This window comes from Numenius arquata, chromosome 10, assembly GCF_964106895.1.
Source record: "Numenius arquata chromosome 10, bNumArq3.hap1.1, whole genome shotgun sequence".
Lineage (NCBI taxonomy): Eukaryota > Metazoa > Chordata > Aves > Charadriiformes > Scolopacidae > Numenius > Numenius arquata.
Window position 1 is genome coordinate 4,551,722 of NC_133585.1, and position 15,027 is coordinate 4,566,748.

Below are 15,027 nucleotides of genomic sequence, written 5' to 3' on the forward strand. Positions count from 1 at the left end.
GGAAAATCATGAATGCGGTCACTTTTTCCTATTAATTTAATTCTGAGATGGAAGCAGCAAGCTATGGAAATGAAAAAATCCTCAAAGGGTGTTTTTAATAGCTTTTTCTTGCTTTGCCTGTTCAGAGGAATAGAACAGACCAAGTGAAGGGGACGCTGAAACGTGTACGCCCACGATATCCAGGAAGTGCCACACACTTAATCTCTTGTTAGTGCCGAGTTGTGCAGCTCAGATGCTGGGATTTGATTTATATTGTGACCCGTATCTTGGGAATCTGATGGATTTTTCTGGATCAGCATGACAGATAAAAAGAAATAAGATACTTCTCCTGAAGCTGATGAAATTGCACACCGTCAACTTAGACGAGTCTCCCTATAAATAATAAAAGAAGCTGCAAATTAAATCACTGGTTACTAGCTAGATTCAGCATGATTGCAAGTACTACACAGAGGTCACCTTTAGTCAGTGACAGTATCATCTACAGGTAGCTGAGTATTCATTTTTGGCCATAGGCTCATGATTCAGTATAGCATTAAAAAATAAGCACTGCTTCTTAATTTTATAACTGTTACCCTGCAAAATTTTCTTTGTGCTTTTTGCTGTATTTGAAGCCACCGACAGCTTTGAGTTTTCACTTCATTCAAGCCTAATGGATGTTATGGGCCTTGATTGCTTAGGCCCTTTTTGGGCAAGAGAGATTCTTTCTTTAAAATTCTAACCTTTAAGGCTGGTTAGATGCCTAATGTCGTGCCTGTAGGCGATAGGCACAAGACTTACGTTTTGTTTCGGCTTTCCCCAGTAAGAACTCCTCCTTCTATCCATACACATGACATCTTGGGGGGAATCTTCTTTCCTATATGCTGGTATGAGACAGAAATGTTCTGTTAGCAAGCTTTTTAAATAATTCTCCAAGCTATGTTAATTATCTGGTTATATGTCTTAATATGTTTGTAAATGAAAGATTAAAATTGTCCCTAAACTAATCTTAATATCTTTCAGGTTCATGGAACCAGCTGTTATTGTTTGCCTAGGTGGAATCCTCCCTTTTGGATCAATTTTTATTGAAATGTGAGTACGTCAGCTATTTGTCGATGTGATTAAAAAGTATGGTAATTTAAATTCAGTCACAATATCATCTGCATATTTTGTTTACTCTCTTCAGGTATTTCATTTTTACTTCATTCTGGGCTTACAAGATCTACTATGTTTATGGCTTTATGATGTTGGTTCTGGTTATCCTCTGCATTGTGACAGTTTGTGTGACTATCGTTTGTACGTATTTCCTGCTCAACGCAGAGGATTACAGGTGGTAAGTATTGCATTATTTGCAGAATTAAGCAGGTTGTGAGAGTTTTAGAGAAATGTAATGTTCTTCAGTCTAGATGGGTCTTTCCAGTGTTCCATGTCCAGATTTTATCTGTAGGGAATAAATGCAGTTCTTGGATCCTTTGTGTAGAGGAGCTTTGTGTGTGTATGAGCATCTGTGTGTGCGTGTATATATGTATAAAAAAATAACATGCTAAGGCACACAAGAATATGAAGAAGCATCATCACTTGGTCTCAGCGGTAGCTGTTGCCGTAGAAGCTTTTGTTACTTACAGCAGACAACGCGTAGATTTTGTTAAATACGTCTGTAGAATCAGTATGTTGTATTTTCAGGTTAAGATTTTAGCGCATTGTTGCATCTTCTTGGGAAGCCTTTTGGTTCGATACATAATGTTCATGTGTGTTTACTTTCAGGCAATGGACAAGCTTTCTTTCTGCGGCTTCAACTGCGATTTATGTTTACATGTACTCCTTTTACTACTACTTTTTCAAGACAAAGTAAGTAATAGTTTTCTTGCTTGAATATCAGATTACTGTATTGCCAAATAAGTTTGTTGAGAAAACCGGGGGAAAGTACCTAGCATAAATTCTTATTTTTCTTTTTCAGGATGTATGGCTTGTTTCAAACATCATTTTACTTTGGTTATATGGCAGTATTTAGCACAGCTTTGGGAATAATGTGTGGTAAGTTTCAAATGTTCAATTGACAGTTTTCTATCAGAATTTTTCAGACTGTCATGTTTCTGATTGTAGCTCTGTTGTTTTGGTGGTGGAGTGTGTATGTTTGCAAGGTGTGCTCGAAAAAGCTTAAAGTCTTTAAAAAGAATCTTAGACTTCTCTGCTTATACTTGGTTCCTACCTAATATAGGAGTTTCCGTGGATTGTGTCTTCTGATAGGAAGATAATTTATGTACTGTGCAGAATATTTCACCCTCAGGGTGAGCTTAAAAGACAGTTCTCGGCATGGAAGTAATCTAATAAAGTCAAATATACTTGTTCACCTCTTAGCTTTATTTTTATCCTTTGCTTTATGACTTTCAGGAAGTGCTACTTGGTTCTTTTGCACTTTCCTATGATGTTGTTTGCTTTTTATGTGTGCTCCTTATTGAATACTTTCCTTTTCATTAGTAGTAGATGAATAGTCCTATAGATTCTAGTGGAAGGATTTCTTTGAGTTAGGTATTTGAGACACACGATGTCTTAGAGCAACTTATTTTCTGTAAAGTATACATTTCTTTATGTTACAAGAGGGTTGGTAATTTCACAACGTTTTATAAAAAGTGGGGGGAATCATCTCTTTAACTGCTGAATACCTGTTCCCTTTTTCTCTCATACAATCTAATCTTGCTTCATCAGGTTCTTGGCACACTACAAGACTTCCCTGCTGTTCTGGTAGTCTTGCAGCCATTTTTTTTTTTTTTTTCCTTAATAGGCTTATACTTTCAGCTCTAATCTATTCTTTTTAGAGTGCTCAGACTGGTATTGATTAAAACGTCTATGATGCAGAAGCCAAGCTTGCCCACCAGTTTCTGTAATTAAAATGTTTTTTAAAACATGGAAAAGGAAGATTGTCGAATGCTTTCTTATCATGGTAGGACACTACTTGATGGAATATTAGAGTAAAATCCAAATTTATTCAAAATCAGGAAATACTTTAACAAATTAAAGTTTATTTCCACAGGTCTATTGAGATTTTTTTTTTTTTAAGTGTGTTGGAAGAGAAGCTGTGAGATTCCTTTTTACTGAGAACTACCATTTTCAGCATGCGGAGGGAAGGGAAAAAAAAATCCCACAAAAATTCTTCTGTCAAAAAGCATTTGTCTGGGGAACTTGCTGCCATTGAGGTCTAACAAAGACATTTGTGTTAGAGAATTGTGCAGTGTGCATGCTACCGACTGTACGTCTCCCGTGAAAAGTGTGTGGAGCTGTGCTTTGGAGGCTCACACGAATGGGCGTCTTTGGTATCACACAGTTGGATGTGAGATGAAGGAGTTTAGGATCCAAGGAAGCCACAGGGAAACTCTCTGGAGGTTTGTGTCATCCAACTCTGGTTTTAGTGCCCCTGACAATGCCCAGTGAACTCAAATCCCACACGTAGAGGGATGCTTTGATCCACAAAGTCTGCTGCCTTCTGCAGAGCATCTCAGTTCTGGGACGGGACAGTAGGGAGCCCATGAGAACTTCCAAACCTTTTGAGCTCCTCGTGCTTCCCTCTTAGTGACAGAAAAGAATAAAGCTTATTCTGCAACTCAGTGGATGGCTTAGGAGGTGGGTAGCATAGAAAGGCCTCTTGCAATACCACACTTGAGCATCCAGATAAATAAGTATGATTGAAGGGCTTTTTAAAAAAAAAAAATCTGTGCTTACAAAGTCACAAGTATAGTAAGTGTTAATTGGCTTGAAGTAATAAATGGGAATTAATAATTTTCTGTTTTGTGGTTGCTCTTCCTCGCTATTTGGATTTTTCTCTTTATTTAAAAGCTTGTTGTTCTGCTGAAATATGCTTGCGGTCTGTTTCTGCTAAACCTACATAGGCCATAACCAAGTTAAACATCTTATCAGATGGTATTTATAATAAATAAATAAAATCATTCCCTTTATTACGGATTTTTTTATTCAAATGAGCAGACTGTCCTGCATTTGTTTCAGGAGGACATTCTTTAGCTGTCATTGTCTAGGGTTTCCCCCTCCCCACGCCATGTTTTATTCAATGGCTGTGAAGTAGCCTTGAGGCTTAACCCCTGCCTTGAGTATTGGCCATTAGTGGCCTGCATGGGCAAGGCTCCTGTGATTCAGAATAGGTTCTGATTTGTTTATGGGGTTGAGAGCTTGTGGTCTCATGTGACTGCTACTCTCTGCTCCTCCCCCTCACTTCCATCTCATGCACACATTCTCTAGATCCCAAATGAAACACAATTAGTGCTTTGTTCTCCCAAATCTCTGATATCTGGCATCGCATCGCTAGAGAAAACCCTCAAAGAACCAGTTCTGGAATGTAGCTGAGTTTGGCAACTAAAATGGGCGTTGGATGTGTTGGCAGTGTCTGCTTTAACAGGCAAAACATGATGACTCTTAAAACAGGAGTCCAGTGCAGTTATTTTGTCCTTTTGCTGCATAAGAGAGTAGACGAGTTTCTTCAGGCTACAGAAGAACCTGCACGTGGTCCCGTATGACTCCAAGCTCCCGTCACCTCCTCTGCACAGCCCGTGCTTGGGTCTCTCATAACGCTCTATGGGTGTCTCCTCCAACTGCCCGACCTCTGCTGCGTCCTCAGCACACTTATCGCTTGCAAGAACAACCTGATCTCGCATGTGCTGTATTTCTTTTATTCAAACTCTACTTTGTCCAAGTTTGCAATACAAATCCCTCCTTTGCTGGCCAGTAGGATGGTTGTCATTGTGTTTATGCAGCTTGAAAATGCTGTGCAACACAGAGGCTGACTCCATGAGCTCTTTACTACTCTGGTAGCATTGGAACGGTGCATCAGGTTTGCCTTGTGCAGATTTCCTGATTAGATACCAATGTTGGGCTTTTAGGGGTCTGAAACCCAAAATTCTGTGTAAGTTTAATGGCGGACCTTATGAATTATCTGAGCAGGCCCCAGGGTTTAAAGAATTCTTCAGGTTCTGAATATATCTGCGGTCAGCAATGCTAGCTACAGGTCTGCATGGCCTTAAACTCTAAAGGCAAAGAAAATTTAATATTTTTATTGAAAAATGAAGTTTTGGCAGAAATTTTTTTTAGCATTGGTTAGGCTTTTGTGTTTAACGCATCTTATGCAAGTCTGGTGCGTACCAGATCACTGAAAATGTTGTCTCATGCTTTGTTCTGGGCTTTTCTTTATTGCTTCAGGGAAGCAAAAATATCTGTTTAGAGTCCTCAGTCCTTTATTGAGCATCCAAGTGTTTGATGTTAGGAGTTCTCTTATCTTTACTGAGTTGTAGGTCCTCACTTCTCTATCCTTTTCTCCCCATATTTTATGATGTGTTATTCGGGCAGTCTGGCAGCAGTTCTCTCTAATTCTTGCTTGATTTTTCAAATTCACTTCTGACCTGAGAGTTAGCCAAAGCGACTATTTACTCTCATTTTGCTCAGAAGAGATGAAGGAGAAACACTGAGGGGTTATTCCCTGCGGATATCCTAAGACAACAGCGTTTATTGGGCCTGGCAAACCCAAGGCTCTGGGTTTGACCAGGTGTTGCTGAACCTCTTTCTCAGAAGAAGTCTTGGCCCAGCTCATTTCTTTCCATTTTCTAGCTGTTCTTAGTCCTGCAGTATTTTGGGTTTAGCATAAACTGTTGCCCCTATCAAAACCCCAGTGACCCGTTCTTTTATTACTGCTGTGACAATGCATACTCTGCTCATGACTCTTACTAATTTAAAAACCACAGGTTGCAATTTCCTTTAACTACTAACTGCTACTAGTTTAATCTCTTTGTACGGACCTCCTTGGAGTTTAAGACTCCTGGGATGGGGATCTATTATTATTTGTGCCTTGTGGGAAGGAAAAAGCCATCTGCCAATAAAACACTCATCCAGAAGGCATGTAACTTCTAATAAAAACCCGCCCTCCCATCCACCTTCCCTGCAGAGTGGGTGATTGTATGTTTTTTACCCTCTGTTCAGGAAAAGGGCCCCGGTTATTGGCAGCAGTGGGGGGGCTGCTATATTTATCGAGGCCAAGTGAGCATGGCCTCTTGGTAAGATGGCTTAATGGATTTAGATTGCTAGACTGGGGGAGTTCTTGCCAGACATTCACTGGGAGCGTGGATAATTAGAGTTTGAGAACAAGTATTGCAGGTAATTTTCCGTGTGCAAAGTGCGTGCTTTATGTGACCCTCTGTTTAAGTGTGCGTGTTTTATATAGCTGGCTTATTTTTGGTGCTCACCTCTCTAACGTATTCAATATTTCTTGGTTTATTTTGCAGGAGCTATTGGTTACATGGGAACAAGTGCCTTTGTTCGTAAAATCTACACTAATGTGAAAATTGACTAAGGAAATAAGAAAATTGAACTATGGATCAGTTTCTGTTTTCTTGGGGATGAACTTGCACAACAAAAAGCGAGAGAAGAGATTTGGGTTTCAACACTGGGCACTATATGGGTCTCCATTTTGTGGATGGCTTAAAAGTAACATCTATTTCATTGATCCTAGGTTCTTACTGACTGCTTTCTCCAACTGTTCACAGCAAATGCTTGGATTATATGCAGTAGGCATTACTACAGTACGTGGCTAATCTTCCCAAAAAAAAAAAAAAAACCAACAAAATACAAAAAACCTAGCTCATTAAAGATGAATAGACTAGCTCTCTTCAGTGAAGAGGACAAACGGTTTATTTAAAGCATTTGTTCCATTCAATAAAAAGAGGGAAACTTGGCTGCTAAAACTACTTGATTAGTAGTCTTCCTGGTACTTAACATTTCTAAATTATGTAAAAATGGCGTTCCAGAAAGATTACTCTTCTGATTTTTACTGCCATTGCCAGGATAGGAGGTATGTTTTATATTTTGACTCCAGGTGCTTTTTGGTTTATTTGCGATATCAACTATACCCTACACTCATTTGTTTAAAAAATAATTTAAAAAAAAATATAAAAAACCCATATGCATGTAATATATCAGCTATTGTTCTAGTTGGACCAACTTCCCTTTATTTATCTTTAAAGTAATATCCAGCTACATCTTAAATCCATCCAAAGAAAATACAGTCTGAAGACGGGATTCGTTCTCTGCAATGCAATTTACTGTACAGTTAGAAAGCAAAATGTTAAATGAAGAGGATTGTTTGTTTTTTAATAAACACCTTGAGGTCTAGATTAAAACAAAACCAACATTTTAACTGAATGTCTAAAGTGATTCTCCTTTTTTTCCAAGTTAGTCTTGCATTATTTTTATTTTTTTTTGTTTGGGTTTGAATGAAGATTTTCCTTTAGACATTATACGAGGGGTAATAAGTGTATATAACATTAAATAATGTAACTTAGGTGTAGATCCCAAATGTATTTGGATGTACAGATTTACTACAGAGTACTTTTCTGATGATTCGGTGTAAAAATGTGTGAATTTGGGTGGCTTTTTCCATCTTGCCTGCCATTGCATGAAAAGTTGGGGTTTCTTCACAATGTGTGTATGTCATGCTTTTCTGTTCTATTTCCTTTCTCAAGCTCTTACAGGAATTAAATTTGTAATTTAGAACATTTTAATTTTTGTTAATCCTCTCTGGACACTTGTGTAACATCAAAAGCACAGTTGCTTTAGAGTGTTCAGAAAACTAAAATAAACTTTTCAGACAAAAACAAAAAATGTTCCGATTGTGAAAATAGATGAGTTTGCAGTTGAAAAATGTTTGAAAGGGCAATATTGCTGAACGCCCAGTTTCTGTACACCATATTCCTCTGGTTTTCAAATCCCCAAACCCCATGCTTTGAATTTAGAATTTGCTTACGACTGTATTGTACGATACAGCTCCAAAGTGGATGACCAGCCCAAAAAGATGCTTCTTGGCTGAACTCTTTGTGGAGAAATCTTGATTTGTGATTCAGCGAGTGTACTGAGAAAGGTGGGGGTGAGCGCGGACTGAAATAAATGGGCAAATAAAGGTTAAATCTTTCTAAGCTGACTGTTAATGATGCGCTGTGTTTAGCTAGAAATACGCTGAATGTGTTTGTGAGGGATTTGAGAGCCAGTCGGCTTGATTTGGTTGGGTTTTATTTTTTTAGGCATGTGCCAGCTTAGGGATGTTTTCATCAATGTGGCTGTCTGAAATAGAGCGCCTGCCATGGAGAAGGCAATTTCCTGAATTTAAAAAAAAAATAAAAAATAAGGAGAGTATTTGTATTGATTCATACTGCATGTATCTCTCTAAAAAGTACTGATGATGCAGTAGCCATGAGGAGAAACAGCCTTTGGGGGAACTGAACTGAGAGGTGACAGTGACGAGCAGTGCATCCCACTGTCCAGAGCTTCTGAAAAGGATTTTTGAGCTTTCACCTCTGATTTCCCCGGCCAGTTTTAACCAATCAGTCAGGAAATAATTAAGTTTTGCTTCATGTGAATGGTTGGTGTCTGTACCTGAACACTGCCGTTGAACAGAAGAGAAGTTGGGTTTTTTTGGTTGTTTTTTTGAAGTACAGGCTGATTTTGAGATGAGCTTATAAACCAGGTCAATAGTTAGTTTTCCTGTGTTCCAAAACGTGGAGACTTAAAGCAAAAAATGGGTTTTGTGTGAATTCTCGCTAGTGGGAGAAGCCTTCTTTTCATCTATGTTCTTTGAAATCTGAAGCGAGAAGCCGTAATCTCCACCCAGTAAACACATTTAAGTACTCCGCCGAGATATAAGTTGTTTTTTTTTTTTTAAAGGGAATATTTTGCTAATGGCTCTGTTTCTCTGTTTAGGACACTGCTATGTGATTAGTCCATCAGAAATGTCACCAAACCGTTTGTGAATTTCATTTAATCATATTTTAATGCCACAGCGCGGTGGGCTGCCTACTTGCTTTCCCTCTCCTTTGGCATTATTAGCTTTTTTTTTTTTTTTTGCATATCCAGATAGGACCGTATAGCTCTTAAAGTGACATTGAAAAGACACTGCACAGGCATCGCTTTTGTTTCTGCAAGCACGTTCCTCTGGAGAAGTACCGTGTTCCAATAATTGACGTTTTTATTCATGTTTTTATACTTCTGCCCTAGCACATGCGTAAGTGGGGGCGTTTGCTTTGTTTTCCCCCTTTCCTTTTGGTTTCTGAAGGGGTGCGAAATGTGACCGGTTTCCAACAGCTTGTCATTATGGTGGTTGGGGCAAGGCTGTTCATTTGCCTCCCAAAAAAATCTGTGGATATAGCTCGAACCATCTTGCTTACTAGAATTTGGAAGCTCTCTGCTTAGACGATGTAGTCCTTCCTCTTTTATGGAAGAAATAAAGATCTTACAGCCAACACTCTTCTTCCTATGGTTGTTTTTTAGGAGTTTCTGGTTCTTGAATGGAAGCTTTATGGATGACTCTTCAGTTGGCCGCTCGGTGCTTCTCTTCCCACTTCTGGTGCAGAGAATTGAGGAAATAGTTGTGTAGCAATAACCAATCTTGATCGAATGCTTTAGATAACTGAAAAGATTTACAATTGTATTTGAGGCAGAGTGCCTATAGAAGGCACCTCTGGTACTTCAGGTATGGAAAGTGGGTGAACGCTGGACTGGAGATAGTGGAGACTGCAAATAAACATTACATTATACTACTTTTTTTTTTTTTTTTCTGATGTCTGAATGTTTTGAAGCCACAGTGTCTATTAATTGCTCTCCAGAATGACATTCAGAAGCGTGTAAAGGGCACACAATTAAATTGGTTTTGGTACGATAGTCTAGGTGTGTTTCTTTAACAAGTTCCAGCTTAAACAAGAAAACAACCAAGCAAAAAAAAAAAACCCAACTAAAATTCCCCCAAAACCTAATACTGTTGAATTTTAACGCTTTTGGTGCTAAAACTGGGTAAAATTAATAGCATCTTCTTATCACTGTCATTACTACAGAAAGTTAATGTTTTACTCTTGCTTCAGCATCACCAGATCCAGCCAAATTTGCCCAATGAAGTAGACGTTGGCAGTTTCACTGAAGACAGCGAAATTGTCTAACTGGGAGCTGCGTCAGCAATTTCTCCACCAGAATGTGGCCGAAAAGCATAAGCTTAGGGAAAAAAAACCCCAAGCCTCCTACCTAGTCCATGGACTGCAGGCAAGTAAACTTGAGTGGTTGGAGCTGGAGTTGAGGGGTCCTCTTACCTTGAATTAATCCTTAATTGTGCAGATTGTGGTTCATTTATTAAGAGTCAGTTGGTCCTGTAGGTTTATTTCCCAGATATTTTTTTTTTTGATCCCAGGAGAGCCAGCAGATTAAAATAAATCACCTCTTACCAGGGTCAGCACTGAAGTCACAAATCACTCCACCACTGTTGGACCTCTGTTGGAAGAAACCCACATTTCCAAATTTTGAAGCAGCGCATGCATGGCTTGCGTTCTTCAGGAGAACATTTTCTCAAGAAAAACCCAAATTTTGATGCCATTTGTTTTCCAAAGGCAAAAGTACAGAAGTGAACCTTGCAAAGAACGTTTGCTTTTGGCTAAATGGCTTCAGTGGGAAAATTCTCCTAATATTCTGAGGGGCCACCTGCAAGTAGTTCTTCGTGTCTTGCAGTTTTATCCAGGAGGTGCTTTTCCAGTTGGGGGAAGGGGCTGTTTCACTATTTGCTTTTATGACTAGTTACGTGGTTCACAAATTTTTCTTCAATTCTTGGGTTATAGCATGTGGAACCAAACAAAAAAAAAAAAAAAAAAAGGGAGAACCCATCAATCTGGAAGACTTTGTGCAGTTCTGGTAAATTCAAGCAGTTCTCAGAGAGAATCACTTTAAAGGGCAGAAACGCACCTGGGATAATGGATAAGAAAAGGGTTGTTTTTTCTGGTGGACTAACCTGTTTTAAAAAAAAACCAAAACAAACAAACAAAAAAACAAACAAAAAAAAAAATCAGCAGTCAGGGTATCGCTCACCCCCAGCCCCGTATGGGTTATGGTCCTTTTGCTTTCATCGGTGCATTGGCCATGGTGCAAGGGTCTTGTGATATCCTGAAGGGTTCAGCTGGCAGGAGCAAAGGGGATGCTGTTGTTACAAGTGGTTTTGGCATGTTGAGAGGTCCATTTTCTCGCCAGCCCCTAGAAATGCAATACAGAGCAATATGTCAAGTATCTCTGGAGGTTCTACCATGCTGAGCCTTCGTTTTAACAAACCCATAGGAGTTTTCCTTACATTCTAGGCAGAGGATCTCCTTCAAGACCTTGGGCTTGGAGCGTTCCAAAACAGAAAACTGTTCGAGTTCATACTTGTTCTTCAGCTGGCATTGCGTGACTACAGCATTCCAGAAAATACATCCATTTTTAGAATTGGGAGTTCACATGCGATAAACAAAATACTTAATTCTATAGAACTGTTACTTTTTGGGGGGGAAGAGGGAGTTCCTACTACAAAACAATCTTAACTTAGAAATAAACTCTTCTAATATTGAGGGACATGCTTTCCTATATAGAATCATAGTATCATAGAATGGTTTGGGTTGGAAGGGACCTTAGAGACCATCGAGTTCCAACCCCCCTGCCATGGGCAGGGACACCTCCCACCAGACCAGGTTGCTCAAAGCCCCATCCAGCCTGGTCTTGAACCCCTCCAGGGATGGGGCATCCACAGCTTCTCTGGGCAACCTGTTCTAGTGTCTCACCACCATCATAGGAAAGAATTTCTTCCTCATATCTAATCTAATCTAAATATGATGCAGTAGGTGCCTTCATAGATTCCGGTTCACCAAAGCGTAGACTTAAGCCCTAGAAATGTGAAATGCTGTGCTGGGTCTGGGCCAGAAAGTCCAGTCTCTGATAGTTCTGTCTAACAAGCTGCTGAATGCAGAAAAACACGCTACTGTTGGGCACCACACTGGGAGTATTTTTTTTTTTCCCCGAGGGCTGTGCGTCGCAAGCTTTTACTTGGTTTCTGACAAGTTTCGAGAGCCGTAGTTAACTTTTTCTAAGAAGCTTCCAAACACGGCTGGGAACGTCGCACGTTCAAACTTAATTTGAGGAATCTTCTGGGGCTGCTCGTCCTCATTTCCCGGAGGTTTGTCTCAGAAATTTGGGAGTTGCGTGATGTACTAAAGCACTGGAGAAGACGTGGTGGTTTTCTGGGCTGCTATAGATGTAATGCTCCCTTTTGACTTCATTTTATGCTGTTTTTTTTTTTTCATTCTCAATTACTGTAGTCTTGGTTTAGCTGTATTGCTTTATTGCGCTGAGAAAAATGGCATATCCTACCCTTGGATTATGTTCTCAGCGTCGGGCTTTTCTTGCTCCGCTAGAGAGGAGTAGCTGCAGGAATGGGATGGAAATTTTCTCATTTCCTTTCTAATGCCTGGCCAGGAGTTGGCAGGTGAATTAGCGAGTGTTACTCGCTGTTCATTTTAAAAAGAGATCTGGTGGTTTTCCAGAGACAGACACCCGTTTACCTGCAAGAACTGGAGGCTTTTTTGATAAAATGTTGAAGAGATGCTGTTCGGTTACTTAAGTTCTGCATTTGGACTCCGCAGAATCATTTGTTAGTAATTTGAATTGCTTGGCTGAAAGCTGATTTTTGTTGATAATTTTTTTTTCCTCTGTTTATCTCTCTATCAGAAAGTGATCAAACGCCCACTTTTGTCTGAATCTGAAACGTACCACTTTTTTTAATGATGTGTATGGTGAAATATATAAAGAAAAAGGAAATTGCTGTTCCTGGTTTTGGTGATCTAAAGAGTGAGATGTAAGATGACCCTAATTTCAAGTATCGCTCACCTAACGAAGGGAAATACCTGCCGTAGCCAGGTGTGCGGTTTGGGTGAAGATGTCACTACAGATAAATCTATGTACAGAAATCCTGTAATTGGGAAACTTCTCCAAGGTAATTTTCCATGAAGCAGTGTCTCTGCTGGTTTGACAGATTCATTAACTTCTACCCGCCGTTGTGAAACGGCCTGAACTCTGGCAGCGTGTGCTTCCAGCCTCTCTAAAGGGTGCCGGTGGAGAAACGGGTAAATGCAACTATCCCAAATTTGTCTCATAGCAGAGGCTGGGAGAAATGTTTTCACTTTCCCACATCCATCCCTTTGGGGGAAAGAGAAAAAAAAATTATTTAAGACATTTTTTTTTTTTTCCTATGGCAAAAAATTCTTCGGAAGGACCAAAGGATTCACTGTTCAGAATTTTGAGCTCGAGACATGATTTTCCAAAGGTGTTCCCATGCCCCCCCCCCCCCCCCCGGCCCCGCTTAACCCTGCGGCAGAGATCACCACAACAACCAGCTTTACGTGATGCTTTCCGAGCACAACCGACTCCCGCGTGAACCCTGAAAACAGATTTTCTAGTGAATTCATGAAACACTCGCTTTCACGTGTCTCGGTTTGGGAGCCAGTGGTCAAGCCGAAGTTCATACTTTCAGCTAAGACAGATTCCTCCTCCTGCCCCCCGCAACGGCTTCTCTCTGACTACACCTCAAAAATACCCCAGAAATAGCTCGTTTTTCCTCACAAACTTTAAGGATTGCAGAAATGGTGGGGAAAAACGTTTGGTGGTTTTTTTGAGGTGGGATGACTTAAAATCCTGTCTGCTCCTACTCGACTGAACAAAAAGGAATTTTCCAACCGTCGGTTGCTTATTCCTGGCTTCCCGAAGCGTCGCTGCTTGCGTATAGCAGGGCTACGTTGTTAAATGTGTGTTGAGTGGTTAATGCCCGCGTGGCTGTGACCAGTGAGCCCTCTACAGCGCGTTTCAGAGCCCCGGAACACGTTTAAGCACGTACGTGTCAGCGCCTCTACAAATTCCTTTTGGGCACTGAATCATTTCACCGTAAGTGAGGTATTTTCTGGGTGGCAGCGCAATAAAATTGATAAAAATGAAGGACCCGCCCCCAGCTTTACTGCAGGAGAGGCTAAAATGAGAGATGGAAGAGAAAGCGGGGATCGATATTAAGGTTTTTTTTGCCTGGATTTGTCAATGACAGTGGTCAAGCTGGTGGAGAAAGGATGTCCCTAAGAGGGGTCAGCTCTAGGAGTGATGAGGGGAGTCAAGAGCAACGGACTGATGGCTAAAACCAGATGGAGGAAATGGGCAAGGGGAGATGGGGAAGGGTGGGAAGCCCATGATGGTGCTAACGGAGTAAATGACGGTGTGTGGTGAAGAAGAGGGATGGCGATGGCTCTGCAGAGCGCCCGGTGGTTCCCATAGGAAGGGATGCTCAGCACATGGGGTTACACCTGCAGCAGGGGCTGGTTCCCACCAACAAGGAAGCAATGAAATAAGCAGAAGTCAGGGGGATGGGAAATGCGGGGGGAAGAGGAAGGAGAATGCTTTGGGCTGAGAGATGTGCTCCAGCTGTCCAGGGCTCCATCTGCTTTTGTAATGGTGATGTACATGGAGGAAGAAATACCTTTCCGTGTTCAGGGAGCTAAGAGCAGGAAAGGAGATCTCTGCTTGTAAGCCCAGAGAGAGCTGAGGAGTCAGCAGTGGGACAGGATCCAAGGAGGGGGGTGCCTCAGTCGCTTTGCTGGAAGATTTGATGGACCCAAGCGTTGTCAAGAGAGAAGAAGCAGGTCTTGTGGAAAAAACTATCAAACCTGTACGTATGTTTTGGCCCCGGGACATGTTGTGTGCAGGGATATTCCATCAGCGCTAAGTAGCTCCCACGTAGCTTTGCTCACGGATGCTGCTCAGCGCCGTGCGCGTTCCTGCTCAGCAAGGCTTGGAAAGACTGTGGATTTTGTTTGTTGGGCAGAAGGGGGATTCTGCAAAGGAAAAGGCTGCCTTTGACAGTGATGGATATAGCTCCTTTTGTTTGCAGATAGTTAACCGTTGGTGTCACGGGTTGCGCTGCCGGTGTGAAACTTCACTGACTCTCTTACCAGCTCAGTTGAAAAAGATAATTTCCCAGGGCTTTTTATCTTCCTTATTTGCACTGATGAGGCACCTGCCAATCAAGATGATACGAGCTGGTCTTCCAAACCCTGAGAAGCTGTCGTTACTCTGCGTGCGCCGCTTCGGCTGCCGGTTGCAAAATGCCGTGTTTGTTACCGAGAGCCATTTCTAGAAGGGTCGAGAAGCTCTCGTGTCAGGGAATGGACATCCAGAAAGAGTCTGCTG

At 41.0% G+C, this 15,027-nt stretch overlaps 1 protein-coding gene across 1 annotated transcript in view; it reads left to right on the forward strand.

Moving 5' to 3' along the window:
• The window catches only part of TM9SF3 (transmembrane 9 superfamily member 3), a 45,587-nt gene extending 38,692 nt beyond the window's left edge, over window positions 1-6,895 (forward strand). Inside the window, exons 11-15 of the mRNA XM_074154505.1 lie at window positions 1,000-1,068; window positions 1,163-1,309; window positions 1,741-1,824; window positions 1,934-2,010; window positions 6,255-6,895. Coding sequence (XP_074010606.1) covers window positions 1,000-1,068; window positions 1,163-1,309; window positions 1,741-1,824; window positions 1,934-2,010; window positions 6,255-6,322 — 445 coding nt within the window. The 3' untranslated portion in view covers window positions 6,323-6,895. The remainder of the gene's footprint in view (window positions 1-999; window positions 1,069-1,162; window positions 1,310-1,740; window positions 1,825-1,933; window positions 2,011-6,254) is intronic.
• The last annotated feature ends 8,132 nt before the right edge of the window (window positions 6,896-15,027 follow it).